Here is a 17,297-nt window from a genome sequence, read left to right as displayed (position 1 = left end):
GTGTTTATCTGACTGGGGAAAAAATATATATAGAATAATTATGCCCCCCCCCCCCCACTTCTAAAACCTATGCTGCGTGCGCTCCTGGGTGAAAGTGCAGTGTGATGAGCCTGATGCTCCTTTCAATAAATATTTAGGCTCTTATTCTGGTGACATGATGATCAATGCTTGGCTGCCGTTTGAAAAATGTAAATAATCTTGCACCTTTGTCCACAATAATCTCATGATGTATGCTATAACTGCAAAAATGTATCTGCAAGCTGTTAGCTGGAGCCATTACCAGAGGAGGCACATTAGCTAAATACACTTTATTTGTGACAAAACCCTGAGTAGAGTTGAAAATGCAATGGAAACCAATTGAACTTGTATTTTTTATTCGGTCCATGGGAATGTACCTGCAAAAGTTATTTTTATGTGCACTACATAATTGTGCACAGACTTTTTTCCACAACAAGTAAAAAATGTATTTTAATTCACCTTTATTTAACCAGGTAGGCCAGTTGAGAACAAGTTCTCATTTACAACTGCGATCTGGCCATGATAAAGCAAAGCAGTGCGACACAAACACAGTTACACATGGAATAAACAAACGTACCATCAATAAAACAATAGAAAAGTATACATACAGTGTGTGGAAATTAAGTAAGATTAGGGAGGTAAGTCAATAAATAGGCCATAGTGGCGAAATAATTACAATTAAACACTGGAGTGATGTGCAGAAGATGAATGTGCAAGTGGAGATACTGGGGTGCAAAGGAGCAAACAAAAAAGACAACAATATGGGGATGAGGTAGTTGGGTGGGCTATTTACAGATGGGCTATGTACTGGTGCAATGATCTGTAAGCTGCTCTGACAGCTGATGCTTAAAGTTAGTGAGGGAGATATGAGTTTCCAGCTTCAGTGATTTTTGCAATTCGTTCCAGTTATTGGCAGCAGAGAACTGGAAGGAAAGGTGGCCACAGGAGGAGTTGGCATTGGGGGGTGACCAGCAAAATATACCTGCTGGAGCGTGTGCTATGGGTGGGTGCTGCTATGGTAACCAGTGAGCTGAGATAAGGTGTGGCTTTACCTGGCAAAGATCTATAAATGACCTGGAGCCAGTGGGTATGGCGACAAATATGAAGCGAGGGCCAGCCAGCAAGAGCATACAGGTCGCAGTGGTGGGTAGTATATGAGGCTTTGGTGACAAAATGGATGGCACTGTGATAGACTGCATCCAGTTTGCTGAGTAGAGTTTTGGAGGCTATTTTGTAAATGATATCGCCGAAGTCAAGGATCGGTAGGATAGTCAGTTTTACGAGGGTATGTTTGGCAGCGTGAGTGAAGGATGCTTTGTTGCGAAATACGAAGCTAATTCTAGATTACATTTTGGATTGAAGATGCTTAATGTGAGCCTGGAAGGAGAGTTTACAGTTTTTAACCAGACACCTATGTATTTGTAATTGTCCACAAATTCGGAACCGGCCAGAGTAGTGATGCTAGACGGGCGGGCAGGTGCAGGCAGCGATCGGTTGAAGAGCATGCATTTAGTTTTACTTGCATTTAAGATGAGTTGTAGGCCACGGAAGGAGAGTTGTATGGCATTGATGCTCGTTTGGAGGTTTGTTAACATAGTGTCCAAAGAAGGGCCAGTTGTATACAGAATGGTGTCGTCTGCGTAGAGGTGGATCAGAGAATCACCAGCAGCAAGAGCGACATCATTGATGTATACAGAGAAAGAAGTCGGCCTGAGAATTGAACCCTGTGGCTGCCAGAGACACACTGAACTCTGTCTGAGAAGTAGTTGGTGAACCAGACGAGGCAGTCATTTGAGAAGCCAAGGTTGTTGAGTCTGCCGATAAGAATACGGCGATTGACAGAGTTGAAAGCCTTGGCCACGTCGAGAATACGGCTGCACAGTGTTGTCTTTTATCAATGGAGGTTATGATATCTTTTAGGACCTTGAGCATGGCTGAGGTGCACCCATGACCAGCTCAGAAACCAGATTGCATAGCGGAGAAGGTACGGTGGGATTCAAAATGGTTGGTGATCTGTTTATTAACTTGGCTTTTGAAGATCTTGGAAAGGCAGGATAGGATATATATAGATAGGTCTGTAACAGTTTGGGTCAGGAGTATCTCTCCCTTTGAAGAGGGGGATGACTGCGGCAGTTTTCCAATCTTTGGGGATCTCAGATGATACGAGAGGTTGAACAGGCTAGTAAATAGGGGTTGCAACAATTGTGCCGGATAATTTTAGAAAGAGAGGGTCCAGATTGTCTAGCCCAGCTGATTTGTAGGGGTCCAGATGTTTCAGCTCTTTCAGAACATCAGCTATCTGGATTTGGGTGAAGGAGAAATGGGGGAGGCTTGGGCAAGTTGCTGTGGGGGGTGCAGTGCTGTTGACCGGGGTAGGGGTAGCCAGGTAGAAAGCATGGCCAGCCGTAGAGAAATGCTTATTGAAATTCTTGATTATTGTAGATTTTTCGGTGGTGACAGTGTTTCCTAGCCTCTGTGCAGTGGGCAGTTGGGAGGAGGTGCTCTTATTCTCCATGTATTTTACAGTGTCCCAGAAATGTTTTGAGTTTGTGCTGCAGGATGAAAATTTCCGTTTGAAAAAACTAGTCTTTGATTTCCTATTTGCCTGTGTATATTGGTTCCTAACTTCCCTGAAAAGTTGCATGTCACGGGGGCTATTCGATGCTAATGCAGTACGCCACAGGATGGTTTTGTGCTTGTCAAGGGCAGTCAGGTTTGGTTAACCAAGGTTCTACATTTTTTGAATGGGGCATGCTTATTTAAGATGGTGAGGAAAGCACTTTTAAAGAATAACCAGGCATCCTCTATTGACGGGATGAAGTCAATATCCTTCCAGGATACCCGGGCCAGGCCGATTAGAAAGGCCTTCTTGCTGATGTGTTATACAGTTGGACAGTGATGAGGAGTGGTCGTTTGACTGCGGACCCATTACGGACGCAGGCAATGAGGCAGTGATCACTGAGATCCTGGTTGAAGACAGCAAAGGAGTATTTAGAGGGCTGGTTGGTCAGGATGAGGGTGCCCGTGTTAATGGATTTGGGGTTGTACCTGGTAGGTTCCATAATAATTTGTTGAAGATTGAGGGCATCGACCTTAGATTGTCGGGCGGCCTGGGTGTTTAGCATATCCCAGTTTGGTTCGCCTAACAGTACAAACTCTGAAGATAAATGGGGGGCGATTAATTCACATACAGTGCCTTGCGAAAGTATTCGGCCCCCTTGAACTTTGCGACCTTTTGCCACATTTCAGGCTTCAAACATAAAGATATAAAACTGTATTTTTTTGTGAAGAATCAACAATAAGTGGGACACAATTCTGAAGTGGAACGACATTTATTGGATATTTCAAACTTTTTTAACAAATCAAAAACTGAAAAATTGTGTGTGCAAAATTATTCAGCCCCCTTAAGTTAATACTTTGTAGAGCCACCTTTTGCTGCGAATACAGCTGTATGTCGCTTGGGGTATGTCTCTATCAGTTTTGCACATCGAGAGACTGAATTTTTTTCCCATTCCTCCTTGCTAAACAGCTCGAGCTCAGTGAGGTTGGATGGAGAGCATTTGTGAACAGCAGTTTTCAGTTCTTTCCACAGATTCTCGATTGGATTCAGGTCTGGACTTTGACTTGGTCATTCTAACACCTGGATATATTTATTTTTGAACCATTCCATTGTAGATTTTGCTTTATGTTTTGGATCATTGTCTTGTTGGAAGACATATCTCCGTCCCAGTCTCAGGTCTTTTGCAGACTCCATCAGGTTTTCTTCCAGAATGGTCCTGTATTTGGCTCCATCCATCTTCCCATCAATTTTAACCATTTTCCCTGTCCCTGCTGGAGAAAAGCAGGCCCAAACCATGATGCTGCCACCACCATGTTTGACAGTGGGGATGGTGTGTTCAGGGTGATGAGCTGTGTTGCTTTTACGCCAAACATAACGTTTTGCATTGTTGCCAACATGTTCAATTTTGGTTTCATCTGACCAGAGCACCTTCTTCCACATGTTTGGTGTGTCTCCCAGGTGGCTTGTGGCAAACTTTAAACAACACTTTTTATGGATATCTTTAAGAAATGGCTTTCTTCTTTCCACTCTTCCATAAAGGCCAGATTTGTGCAATATATGACTGATTGTTGTCCTATGGACAGAGTCTCCCACCTCAGCTGTAGATCTCTGCAGTTCATCCAGAGTGATCATGGGCCTCTTGGCTGCATCTCTGATCAGTCTTCTCCTTGTATGAGCTGAATGTTTAGAGGGACGGCCAGGTCTTGGTAGATTTGCAGTGGTCTGATACTCCTTCCATTTCAATATTATCGCTTGCACAGTGCTCCTTGGGATGTTTAAAGCTTGGGAAATCTTTTTGTATCCAAATCCGGCTTTAAACTTCTTCACAAAAGTATCTCGGACCTGCCTGGTGTGTTCCTTGTTCTTCATGATGCTCTCTGTGCTTTTAACGGACCTCTGAGACTATCACAGTGCAGGTGCATTTATACGGAGACTTGATTACACACAGATGGATTGTATTTATCATCATTAGTCATTTAGGTCAACATTGGATCATTCAGAGATCCTCACTGAACTTCTGAATAGAGTTTGCTGCACTGAAAGTAAAGGGGCTGAATAATTTTGCACGCCCAATTTTTCAGTTTTCGATTTGTTAAAAAAGTTGGCAATATCCAATAAATGTCGTCCCACTTGTTGTTGATCCTTCACAAAAAATACAGTTTTATATCTTTATGTTTGAAGCCTGAAATGTGGCAAAAGTTTGCAAAGTTCAAGGGGGCCGAATACGTTCGCAAAGGCACTGTATGTTGTCCTGTGGGTCTTTAACATGCGGCAAAAATGAGACTTATTTCTGGAAAGGTTGAAGCTCGAACTGTTTGGGCACAGACCTGGATAGCATGACAGAACTCTGCAGACTCTCTGCAGTAGATTGCAACAGAGTCCTCCGTGGTGGATTGCAACAGTTCTAACTTGGTGGAAAATGTTGTAGTTGCGGATGGAAATGTCAGAACTAAACCAGGATTCAGAGATATGATGGAAACATTTCTCTGATGGAAAAATTGACACATCATTTTTATTTCGGATTTTAGAATATTCGTATGAAAATCTATTGTCAATTGGATGAAAACCTAGCTACTGACTATTTAAACATGCTTTATATTGGAGCATATATCTGAGTTAATCTCACTCCAATTTTAGCCACATTTCCTGTGTGGAAGGCTACATTAATATTGGCCATACCATCACTTAACATTGTCTTCTTGGTTGACTGACCCGTTCCACTCTCTTATTGGCTCCTCAGGTACAACCCGCCCCCCACGTGATGGAGAGGTCCCTGGAATAGATTACAACTTCCTGCCTGTGGAGGAATTTCTGGCTTTGGAGCAGAGTGGGACCCTTCTGGAAATAGGAGCATATGAAGGTAACTATTTGCAGCAGGTCATCAGTTGAATCCTGGACAAGTTGTTTACTGTGGTATTTACTGTATGTGGGTGTAGTGTGCTGTATATCTCTGGAGGTGAGTGTACTAGGAGTTTTTTTTAATTAAACAGGCTTCTGCATTTAGTAGTCAAGACTACAAGGGATTCACACCCTGTGTGTATAATCCCATTCCCACAGGATAAAGTCATCATTACCCTGGCATTATGTTCAGTGTGAAAGGGGTCGAAGACGTGTGAGAAGGGGAAGGTGTCTGCCATTGTTCGCAAGCAACTTTCAGTATTGTGTATAGTTTAATAGCGAAGAATTGCTCACCTGTGGAGCATTACACATGTCACGCATAAATACCATTCATTCACATGCACATTTAAGGAAGTGGCTGTTCTGTCACTGTTGCTTGGTCAGTGGGCCTAGACAATGCTCCACTCACCCAGAGGAAACAAACAGCCTCCTCACTTCCTCCAATAGAATGCACTAGACTACAAATCCCAAACTCTGTGGTCATGCCTTCTTAGTCCCCTCATCTGCATACAAAGACTCTGTGATTATACCCCCCTCTTCTCCCGCCTTCCTCTTTATTCTTCCCTCCTTTTTTTGCTAAACATGCTAATGTCCTCCTGTTGCCTAGGTAACTATTATGGAACACCCAAGCCGCCAAGGCAGCCCCCTAGTGGGAAAGTGATTACCAGTGATGCTTTGCAAGACAGCCTCCCGGGCTCCCAGCACTCCACTCCCCGACGCACCAAGTCCTACAATGAGATGCAAAATGCTGGAATAGTGCCTGTAGACCTGGAGGAGGACGAGGAACTCCCGGAGATGAACAGTAGTTTAACAGGTAAGAGAGAGAGGAGGGAGAGGGAAAGACTGTTAGAGAGTGGGTGAGGGAAAAGGAGAATGGGAGGAAGACCGGGGGTAGGGGAGAGGGGGAGGGAGAGAGAGACTGCTGGGCTATGGGAAAGAGTGCAGGATACAAGTGGTTCTTTGTGTGGTGAGTGGTTAGTTGGTTGTTCAGTCTACATCCGCCACTGTATATCTGAGAGCAGAAAAAATAGTGCCACCTGGCTGCGATAGCAGAATGTGTACCTTTCATGTTTGATACTGAACTAAGTTGTTAATGGTCACTAATACAACATGATTTGACATGTGCTGTTTGAGAGAATGAATATGTATCCACTCAATGTACTTGTGAACAGGAGCATGATCATTTTCTTACTTGTAGAACTGTGTTGTAGAAGTGTTTTTCTTTTTTGTTCTGTGTGTGTGTGTTCTTGATATCAGTTTTCATCTAACATCTCACTGTTTTCTTTTGTATTTGCAATAGATAAAAAAGATTTTTCTAGAAATACTAGGCTCGTGAACACAGGTCGGTCTACATGTATTAGTCACGTATTTGTGACTTTTACATGATGCGATTGCTGGTTTTTAAATGTTGCGTTTGCTGGTTTTTAAATGTTGTGATTGCTGGTTTTTAAATGTTGTGATTGCTGGTTTTTACATGTTGTGATTGCTGGTTTTTAAGTGTTGTGATTGCTGGTTTTTACATGTTGTGATTGCTGGTTTTTACATGTTGTGATTGCTGGTTTTTACATGTTGTGATTGCTGTTTTTTAAGTGTTGTGATTGCTGTTTTTAGGTGTTGTGATTGCTGGTTTTTAAATGTTGTGATTGCTGGTTTTTACATGTTGTGATTGCTGGTGTTTACATGTTGTGATTGCTGGTGTTTACATGTTGTGATTGCTGGTTTTACATGTTGTGATTGCTGGTTTTACATGTTGTGATTGCTGTTTTTACATGTTGTGATTGCTGGTGTTTACATGTTGTGATTGCTGGTGTTTACATGTTGTGATTGCTGGTGTTTACATGTTGTGATTGCTGGTGTTTACGTGTTGTGATTGCTGGTGTTTACATGTTGTGATTGCTGTTTTTTAAGTGTTGTGATTGCTGGTTTTTAAGTGTTGTGATTGCTGGTTTTTAAGTGTTGTGATTGCTGGTTTTTACGTGTTGTGATTGCTGGTTTTTACATGTTGTGATTGCTGGTTTTTAAAAACATTTTGTGATTGGTGTTTTTTTAACATTTTGTGATTGGTGTTTTTTTTACATTTTGTGATTGGTGTTTTTTTTTACATTTTGTGATTGGTGTTTTTTTAAACATTTTGTGATTGGTGTTTTTTTAAAAACATTTTGTGATTGGTGTTTGGTGACTGTTGTGTTTGGTAATGTTCCATATTTTTCATAAGCGAGTACTACGTTGTTAGTTTTTCTATTTTGTATTGGAATATCAGTGCTTTCAAAAAAATATATTCTCCTCCACTCTCCTGGTATATTTAGGTATTGGTATTTTATTTGTGATTGGGTCATATTAACTGACCCCTACTCTTCAGCAATGCAGCATGACTCAGGTCTGAGAATATTTGTGGTGATGTGGGATTGATTTCAGATTGGACCAAGAGTAGTTAATTTGTTACCCGTATTTGTAGCCTAGCCAGATGCCAGGGGTGTGAATAGGATTTGATGTCCTCAGAGAGAACAGAAGCACTAATCTAATCATCACTCTCCCCAAGAGTTCAGATCAGGGGCCTCGCTCAGTCCGCAACAACAGTAGTCAAGTGTTCGCCAAGTGTGTGTGTTTGTGAAAGGGAGAGAGATTCCTTTACCTTTAAACTACTAGACAGGATTTTAAAAAGTTTTTATTATATAATTTTTTTATTCCTTTATTTAACTAGGCAAGTCTGTTAAGAACAAATTCTTATTTTCGATGACTGTCTAGGAACAGTGGGTTAACTGCCTTGTTCAGGGGAAGAACGACAGATTTGTATCTGTCAAAACTCAGCCTGATACCTGGGGCGGCAGTTAGCCTAGTGGTTAGAGCGTTGGACTTGTAACCGAAAGGCCACCAAACTATAGTGTCATTGCCACAGAATGTGTGCATTGTGCATTTTGTTTACACATGTTTTCCCATTCCCGCCACCCTCCCCCCACAGGAGACTCAAGTGAACCTGACGAGCACCCCTACGCCCCGCGTGAGAACGCCCCGTCCTACGGTGTGAACAACACATTGTCATCCACCACGGAGGACTCTCAGCAGACACACACACACCTCAGCCATCCTCCCACAGAAGAGGACCCCCTGGGACCTCTAACTGACAACTGGGAGATGGCCTACACCGAGAACGGAGAGCTCTACTTTATAGAGTATGTATCCTATGCACATGTTATGCCCCCTAACACACTATATAACATCGCTCTATACCCAACATCCATAATAGTATTTAAATTACAATCTTCTCAATAAAATATTGTGCCACTTTCTACCTTTGACACTTGCCTTTAACACTGAGTCTGATTACTTCACAGTGTGTATCATATTTAGCCATGGAAGTGAAGGTGTTTTTCAGACAGTGAGTGTTTGATGCCTTCTCAGTCAGAACAATGTTTCTGTCTGTGATTCTGTCTGTGATTCTGTCATGTGTGTCTATCTATAGCCACAACACAAAAACCACTTCCTGGATCGACCCACGCTGCCTGGACAAGCCTCCCAAACCTCTGGAAGAATGTGAAGATGATGGTACGTCCACCACAGGCTCTGTGTGTGTGTGAAATCAGATGCTTGTCTGTCACATCTGTGATTCCATGAGTGGCCTGCAGATGGCACACTCGAGCCACCATAGTGTGAAATGAGATGAGACAGAGTAATATTCTGGTCTCTCGTGTGCTGCCTGCCTGCGGTAACGTCTGAGCAAGACACCCTGGCAGCCTGAAGGACTGACTGGGTTATTTGCATCATCTAGCATCAATAAAATATGTACCTTGAACTGTAGAGGAGCAAATACAAGCCCACCCACCCACTCAACACTAGCACTTCATCTGGCTCTCTCTCCTTCCTCTCTCTCCCCTCCACTCCCTCCTCTCCTTCCTCTCTCTCCACTCCCTCTTCTCCGTCCTCTCTCTCCCCTCCACTCCCTCCTCTCCTTCCTCTCTCACCTGTCATCTCTCTCCCCTCCTCCTTCCTCTCTCTCCCCTCCCCTCCTCTCCCCACCTCTTATCTCCCCATCTCTATCTCCCCTCTCTGTTCCCTCCTATCTCTCCCTCCTGTCTCTATCTCCCCTCCTCTCTGTTCCCTCCTATCTCTCCCTCCTGTCTCTCTCTCCCCTCCTCTCTGTTCCCTCCTATCTCTCCCTCCTGTCTCTATCTCCCCTCCTCTCTGTTCCCTCCTATCTCTCCCTCCTGTCTCTCTCTCCCCTCCTCTCTGTTCCCTCCTATCTCTCCCTCCTGTCTCTCTCCCCTCCTCTCTGTTCCCTCCTATCTCTCCCTCCTGTCTCTCTCTCCCCTCCTCTCTGTTCCCTCCTATCTCTCCCTCCTGTCTCTCTCTCACCTCCTCTCTGTTCCCTCCTCTCTCTCCCTCCTCTCTGTCTCCCTCCTATCTGTTCCCTCCTGTCTCTCTCTCCCCTCCTCTCTGTTTCCCTCCCTCCTGTCTCTCTCTCTCCCCTCCTCTCTGTTCCCTCCTATCTCTCCCTCCTGTCTCTCTCTCCCCTCCTCTCTGTTCCCTCCTATCTCTCCCTCCTGTCTCTCTCTCCCCTCCTCTCTGTTCCCTCCTGTCTCTCTCTCCCCTCCTCTCTGTTCCCTCCTATCTCTCCCTCCTGTCTCTCTCTCCCCTCCTCTCTGTTCCCTCCTATCTCTCCCTCCTGTCTCTCTCCCCTCCTCTCTGTTCCCTCCTATCTCTCCCTCCTGTCTCTCTCTCCCCTCCTCTCTGTTCCCTCCTATCTCTCCCTCCTGTCTCTCTCTCCCCTCCTCTCTGTTCCCTCCTATCTCTCCCTCCTGTCTCTCTCTCCCTCCTCTCTGTTCCCTCCTATCTCTCCCTCCTGTCTCTCTCTCCCCTCCTCTCTGTTCCCTCCTATCTCTCCCTCCTGTCTCTCTCTCCCTCCTCTCTGTTCCCTCCTATCTATCCCTCCTGTCTCTCTCTCCCCTCCTCTCTGTTCCCTCCTATCTCTCCCTCCTGTCTCTCTCTCCCCTCCTCTCTGTTCCCTCCTATCTCTCCCTCCTGTCTCTCTCTCCCCTCCTCTCTGTTCCCTCCTATCTATCCCTCCTGTCTCTCTCTCCCCTCCTCTCTGTTCCCTCCTATCTCTCCCTCCTGTCTCTCTCTCCCCTCCTCTCTGTTCCCTCCTATCTCTCCCTCCTGTCTCTCTCCCCTCCACTCCCCCACCATGTGTCCTCTACATGTATTCTGAGGTACTTCTGTTGATGAGATGGCTCCTATTAGTTCTGTCCTCTCAAACTGCTGCATGAGGACACAGGATAGATGGAGAGATTATTCATATTGTCAAGCATATGGTGCATGAACTATGATTCATATTTAGTGGCAGCTGTTTTCACCCGCCCCAACCTAAAATGTTCAGTTCAGTATTATAATGTATGTCTGTCTCTCTGGTATGACACATTTATTTCACTTTAATGCACCTATTGATTTCTGGAGCTGGTTTTTCGAGAGCTTTAGTAAGTATGAAACAGTGTCACCCAATGGCAAAGTAGGAAGTGTGTTTAACGTTATGTTACAGACCGTGGCTAATACAGTGCCTTGCGAAGGTATTCGGCCCCCTTGAATTTTGCGACCTTTTGCCACATTTCAGGCTTCAAACATAAAGATATGAAACTGTATTTTTTTGTGAAGAATCAACAACAAGTGGGACACAATCATGAAGTGGAACAACATTTATTGGATATTTCAAACTTTTTTAACAAATCAAAAACTGAAAAATTGGGCGTGCAAAATTATTCAGCCCCTTTAAATGTTATTTACAAACATTCCAGACACTTTATGTTTTTAAAATGTATGGAGCCGAATTTTGCTGCTCTCTTAGCTTGCTCGAGGCTTGGAATCAAAATCAATCTCTAACCCTCTGGTGCTCTCTCTCTTTCTCTTCCCTGCTCTCTCCTCCCCCCTCCCTGTCTCTTCACCCCCCACACTTGGTCCTCCACTCTCTCTCTCCTGGCCTGATGGCTTTCTCCTGGAGAAGAAGGGGTACACACAGAAGAGCTGGACAGTGAGCTAGGTAGGCCTCTTTCTTTTCTCCCCTCCCCCTGCTGTGTCTTCTGGGAAACCTGGCTACTGTATAACATGCTTCCTGTACTGCTTCAGTGACAATGTCACCCTGGCTCCTTACAGCTTATAACATCTCTCCCTTTCTGCCTAGAGGGTGTAAACATTATAATCAAATGGTTAATAATATATTGTAATATATTGTCTGTGTGTGCTTGCATGTGTGTGTGTGCGAGCTTGCTGGCTTGTGTCTGCTGAGTGGGCAGTTCTTGCAGGGTTAACCCACACGCCCGCGAGCCAGCGTGCCCTATTAAAGAGAGAACCATTGACGAGAGGCACGTTGACCTGATGATCATTTCCTAATGGGCCTCTCGTCAAATGGACCTCTCACCCTCAAGCCCCATCATTCCATCCACTGGGGCTCATATTATAACTGGGCTATCAAACTGGGCTAGCAAACGGGGCTAGCAAAGAGCACTTTACCCTCCACTGTCTGCTGGAGCCAGATGGGGGCTTTAATTTTGTGACTAGGGGGCAGTATTTTCATTTTTGGAAAAATAACGTTCCCGTAGTAAACGGGATATTTTGTCAGGACAAGATGCTAGAATATGCATATAATTGACAGCTTAGGATAGAACTTTAAAAATATTGTCTGTGAGTATAACAGAACTGATGTTGCAGGCGAAAGCCTGAGAAAAATCCAATCCGGAAGTGACTCAACTTTTGAAATCTCTGCGTTCCAATGCGTCCCTATGGAGCAGTGAATGGGCTATCAACCAGATTACTTTTCCTCCGTATTCCCCAAGGTGTCTACAGCTTTGTCACGTAGTTTTACGCATTTATGTTGAAGAATACCCGTAAGTGGATACATTGTGTAAGTGGTCACCTGATGGCTCCCAGAGTGACTCTCGCGTAAAATACAGAGGTAGCCATTATTCCAATCAGTCCTACTGAAAAACGAATTGTCCCGGCGGATATATTATCGAATAGATATTTGAAAAACACCTTGAGGATTGATTATAAACAACGTTTGCCATGTTTCTGTCGAATTATACCTGAGAAGCCAGGAGTGTTCAATACCAGGTCAATCAGTGATATCAATTATTTGCCAGGGAGACATGAAAACACCCCTGGTTTAAGGTTAGGTCGAGATAAGTGAGGGTGAACTGATCCTAAACCGGTGTTTAGCCTCCTCCATGTGGTGAACAGCAGCCAAGGTAGGAGCAGCCATTGTTAATACCATTGCTCAGATTGGATGAACACAGTCAATACGTATTGATTATGAAAGGCAATTACTCCAGTTGTGTATAGGAATGCAGACGTATGGCCCCTGTAGTGCAGCTCCTCGCTCAGGAGCAATCAAATAGTCAGGAAGACAGAATGAGATGCAAAAAGCTTAATCAACAATTTGTCACCTTAGTCACCCTTGAGCTGGAGTGTGCGTGGGGGTCATCCGGGGAGCGTGGAGAGGGGAGCTCTTTTTGAAGTGTCAGATTCATCCCACTACACCCACTCAGTATCAGCAAGCCCAGCAGTGACGTGATGGCTCTGGCACCCAGCAATAATAACACACAGGCAGGATCTCCTTTAGAAATACTGCCACTGGTGGGTGGGTGGGTGGGTGGGTGGATGGCTGTATGGGTGGGTGGGTGAATGAGGGGTTGGGTTGGTTGTACTGTTTTTCTTTTTGTTCTCAAATCTGAAAATCTATAAATAAAGTACATTAAAAAAAAGAAATACAGACACTCTGGTGTGAAATACAGAGTGATTCTAATTTGCAGTGAGTGATGTGCTGCTGGCTCAAAGTATAATGTTCCCCTTTAGAACATCGGACAATATTAAAGCATAGTCCCTGTATTGTGGATGTTCCAACCATCACTCCTCTCCCGGCTTAACACCTTGACTCCAAATCCTCTAAAGCTGGTGGAGTGGAAGTGTACACCACTCGTCAGAATATAGGCTGAGTTAATAGGCTGAGGCTAATGAGATGCAGGACTGATACTGTACAGCGGAGGACTCAGTTTTACATATCTGTTTGTAACCAATTACAGCACTCTGGAGTTTCCCTATAGCCATTGGTACAGTAGCTAGCTAACTTCATCTCTGCTGTTTTAATCACACTACTCTGTATGGAGAGATAATGAGTTGCTCTGCCGTACTGAGACATACTTAGACTGTATCAATGTAGCAGCCTTCACAGATGACTAATGCATGTTTCTATCTAAAAAGTTCTGATTTAATTGGTCTCATTTTATGGCCGTGTTGTCAGGCCATTTATGGCGTTCAGTCTCAGCATCGATGTCATGGAAGATATACATGCGAGTGTCCCTGGTTACACACAAAATTAAAAGCGTCCTCTCACACAACTCCTCATTAATGAATTTGACCGCGGTGAATAAATACACGATTGAGTTCGTGAAGTTCTACAATGCCATGCGACGGACTGTGATAAAACAATCAAGGACAACATTGAATACCATTATATACACACCACGCCTACATCAGCGATGTCAACGTTGTACATCAGATTCCCTTACTGCCATGAACAATAAGAAAATATATCTTCACGTGATGTATTTAAACGACACATTTTTAAACCAAAATTGACATTTAGACCACCACACACACATACCGCCAGCTCCTCTTCGCCATCTGAGCGTCTGGTGTTGATCATGATCGGTCAAATCCCCCCGTAGTGTCTATCTGATGTGTTAAATGTCAGCCGTGTCCTGCCAGGAGCCAAGAGCTAGGTCCAGACAGCCTCTGGAGTCCTGCTCACTCCCAAGTGACTGACAGGCTGTGTGTGGTAGGAAAAGGTATTCAGTGACCTTCTGTCTTAACAATGAGCACCATCTCTAACAACGTGCCGTTTCCTCCTCTCTCTACCTCTCTTCCAGAGCTGCCAACAGGCTGGGAGAAAATAGATGACCCAGTCTATGGTGTTTACTATGTGGAGTAAGTCGTGACACACACACACACACACACACATCTGTCGCATTTAAAATGACCTCACTGTACTGTACATTTACAATGCATTTAACACTGAGCAGTGCCCTGGAACATTGCAAAACAACATCAAATGCAGGCTGTTTTGTGGATTATAGGCCATTTAGTTGCCGTCATGATGATTTAGACACAGGGTTTCTCATCTAGCCCAGTTTTGTTTTCTGAGATTTTTCCATAAACATTATTCCTATTGTTTCCTGTTTAATGCATAATTGCATAATGTTTCCATACTGTTTGAAGTACTGCTCCTTTAATTCCTTGTCGGGTTGTGGTATGACGTGGTTGTGGTATGACGTGGTTGTGGTATGACGTGGTTGTGGTATGACGTGGTTGTGGTATGACGTGGTTGTGGTATGACGTGGTTGTGGTATGACGTGGTTGTGGTGGTGGTGTTAACCTCCTGAAGCAGTGCTCCTCAGTGATTGTGTGATGCTGTTGATATTCAGACCTCGTCGTCTCGGTCTCCTCTGATCCACCAGAGCATTGTCTGTACCAGACTTGACTTCCGTGACTCGAGCCCTTGGCTCCTGGAGCATAGGCCACCAGAGACTTTGTCTATCTGTGTGTTGTGTTCAGTCTTTCATCCCGGCCTCTCTGTAACTCAATCTTTCTCTTTCTTTATCCCTTCTTCTCCATCCCTTGCCTGATCCCCCTTGGTTTTCTTCTGTTCTTTTTTCTTTCTCTTTTTAATCTCATTTCTTTCCTTTTATTATCCCCTTGTTCTTACTTACGCTCTACTTTTCACGGACTCTATTATCTTTCTCTATCCCTCTCCCTTCCTGTCTCATTCTCCCCTTTTCCCTCCCTCTCTTCCTCACTCTCTCAGTCACATCAACAGGAAGACCCAGTATGAGAACCCTATACTGGAGGCTAAGCGGCTGAAGCAGCTCGAGCAACAGCAGCCACCAGAAGGTGAGCGCTACATCCGAGGTTCGTTTCCAGCCCCACCGGGCGTCATTCCTTTCTTTCTTCATGTCTGTGATCGTTCCTATCTGTCTCTTTTTCCTGCTGCTCTGCTCTGCTCTACTCTGCTTCTGGCGCTTTATGATTTGCTATTGAGAAACCATAAAGGCATACCTATGATTTATTTTAATGGCCTTGAAGAGAGGTCTTTTTGGTTTAATTTGGCAATATTTTAAGTGTCACTGATTCTCTCTCCGAAGGATTTGTGCTTAAGTGAATAATTTTGGAAGTGTGCAGTTCTAGGTAAGTTTGGGTTTGACAATTATACATTGAAGAGTGTTTTACCGCAATGTAAATGTATCCCTATATTTGAATTCTTTCTGGGTCTTGCACTCCCAGTGAAAGGTTTTTCAGGACAAGTTTTAAGTCTGAGTGTGCCCTGGGTTTACCTCTTTCTATATTAGATGTACGATGTCACTCAGATTTTCCCTAGACATGCAGGTCACACCACTAGGGACCAGGCTATTGATCCCCCTTCTGCAGGCTCAGCTAAATACGCTTCTGACTTGATTACTTGCTGACTTTTCCTCCTTTAAGGTCAATATCTCTGTACGCTATATATCTGTGAATACTTTTACTCTTTCATTGATTGAATCTTAATACTGAGAATATTAATGAAGACTTAAGCCTCTGATACATTACACAGTGAGGCTGCCATTTAGATCTGTCAGAGATTGGATTACGTGGTATTACTTTCATTGGCAGCCGTTGTGGCTCAATGCAGTACAGTAGTTTCCTAGCCACCCATTGTGGGGAACCATAAGGAATCGGTGTAACTGTACAGGCACCAGAGACAAGAATTATGCCCTTTGTTGTTCCAGAATGGATAGAGGACGCCACCCTGGCTGGTGCCCCGCTGGCCAGCTATACCGCCAACCACCAGGAGACCTACAGGGATCCCCAGGCTGGTCCCCCACTGCCACCCCTCATCGGGCCCAAACGTAAGTCCTGGCCAGGTTAATGTCCTAGTTTTATGAGGGTATTGGTCCATTTCCCTCTGCAACACAGTGGATGTGTTTCCTGTTCCTTCATCAATTTACCCCCTCAACCCCTATCTCCTCTCTCTCTGCCTCTCACACTCTCTCTGCCCCATCCACTCTCTGCCCCTCCCTCTCTCCCTCTCTCTCCCCCTCTCCATCTCTCTCTCCCCTCTCCCTCTCTACCCAAAAGTGTAGCTCTCCATAGGGGATAGAAACCTCACAGGCTGAGGCTGGGGCACAGTCTGGGGGATTTACCATAGGATTACCCCCATTCTCAGGCACAGACAAGCTGATACCGCCTAGCTCATTGAATCCCTCTTAGCCTAATTAATCTATCAATCATAATCAGTCTCTTCATGATTCATGGAGCTTGTCAAATCAACACATCTCTCACATAGCCCTCACTGATCCAGAGCCAAGACTGTGTAGGATAGCCCCTCCTTCTTTGGTTAGCACTGCACATGAGATCAACGGGTTCTTACGAAAGGTGTGTAAGGCTTGTGTGTGTGTGGTTTTTTTCTACAGGAGGGAAGCCCTTCTTCACGCGGAACCCAGCAGAGCTAAAGGGAACCTTCATCAACACCAAACTGAGGAAGAGCCACCGGGGGTTCGGCTTCACCGTTGTCGGGGGCGACGAGCCTGATGAGTTTCTTCAGATCAAGAGTCTGGTTCTGGATGGGCCTGCTGCCCTCGACGGCAAGATGGAGACAGGTGGGCTGCCGCTCTATCCGTCCCTGACACTATTAAGAGGTGTTCACCAACTCCTTAAGAGCTACAGTGTGTGCAGGCTTTTGTTCCAACCCACACTAAAACAATTGACTAATCAAGGTTGATTGATTGGTTTATTAGCTGAATCTGGT

General features: G+C 44.6%; 1 protein-coding gene across 9 annotated transcripts in view; it reads left to right on the top strand.

Moving 5' to 3' along the window:
• The window catches only part of LOC124002494 (membrane-associated guanylate kinase, WW and PDZ domain-containing protein 1-like), a 222,279-nt gene that overhangs the window by 136,701 nt on the left and 68,281 nt on the right, over window positions 1-17,297 (top strand). For 6 of the 9 annotated variants that reach the window (XM_046309918.1, XM_046309919.1, XM_046309921.1 and 3 more), the window contains exons 3-11: window positions 5,319-5,438; window positions 6,084-6,290; window positions 8,436-8,646; window positions 8,937-9,019; window positions 11,466-11,501; window positions 14,386-14,443; window positions 15,321-15,424; window positions 16,279-16,398; window positions 16,963-17,148. In XM_046309918.1, coding sequence (XP_046165874.1) covers window positions 5,319-5,438; window positions 6,084-6,290; window positions 8,436-8,646; window positions 8,937-9,019; window positions 11,466-11,501; window positions 14,386-14,443; window positions 15,321-15,424; window positions 16,279-16,398; window positions 16,963-17,148 — 1,125 coding nt within the window. The remainder of the gene's footprint in view (window positions 1-5,318; window positions 5,439-6,083; window positions 6,291-8,435; window positions 8,647-8,936; window positions 9,020-11,465; window positions 11,502-14,385; window positions 14,444-15,320; window positions 15,425-16,278; window positions 16,399-16,962; window positions 17,149-17,297) is intronic. The other 3 variants (XM_046309920.1, XM_046309926.1, XM_046309922.1) reach the window with 2 other exon arrangements.

Source organism: Oncorhynchus gorbuscha, linkage group LG18, assembly GCF_021184085.1.
Source record: "Oncorhynchus gorbuscha isolate QuinsamMale2020 ecotype Even-year linkage group LG18, OgorEven_v1.0, whole genome shotgun sequence".
NCBI lineage: Eukaryota > Metazoa > Chordata > Actinopteri > Salmoniformes > Salmonidae > Oncorhynchus > Oncorhynchus gorbuscha.
The sequence above is the reverse complement of the archived record's forward strand: the minus strand, read 5'-3'. Positions and strand labels throughout refer to the sequence as shown.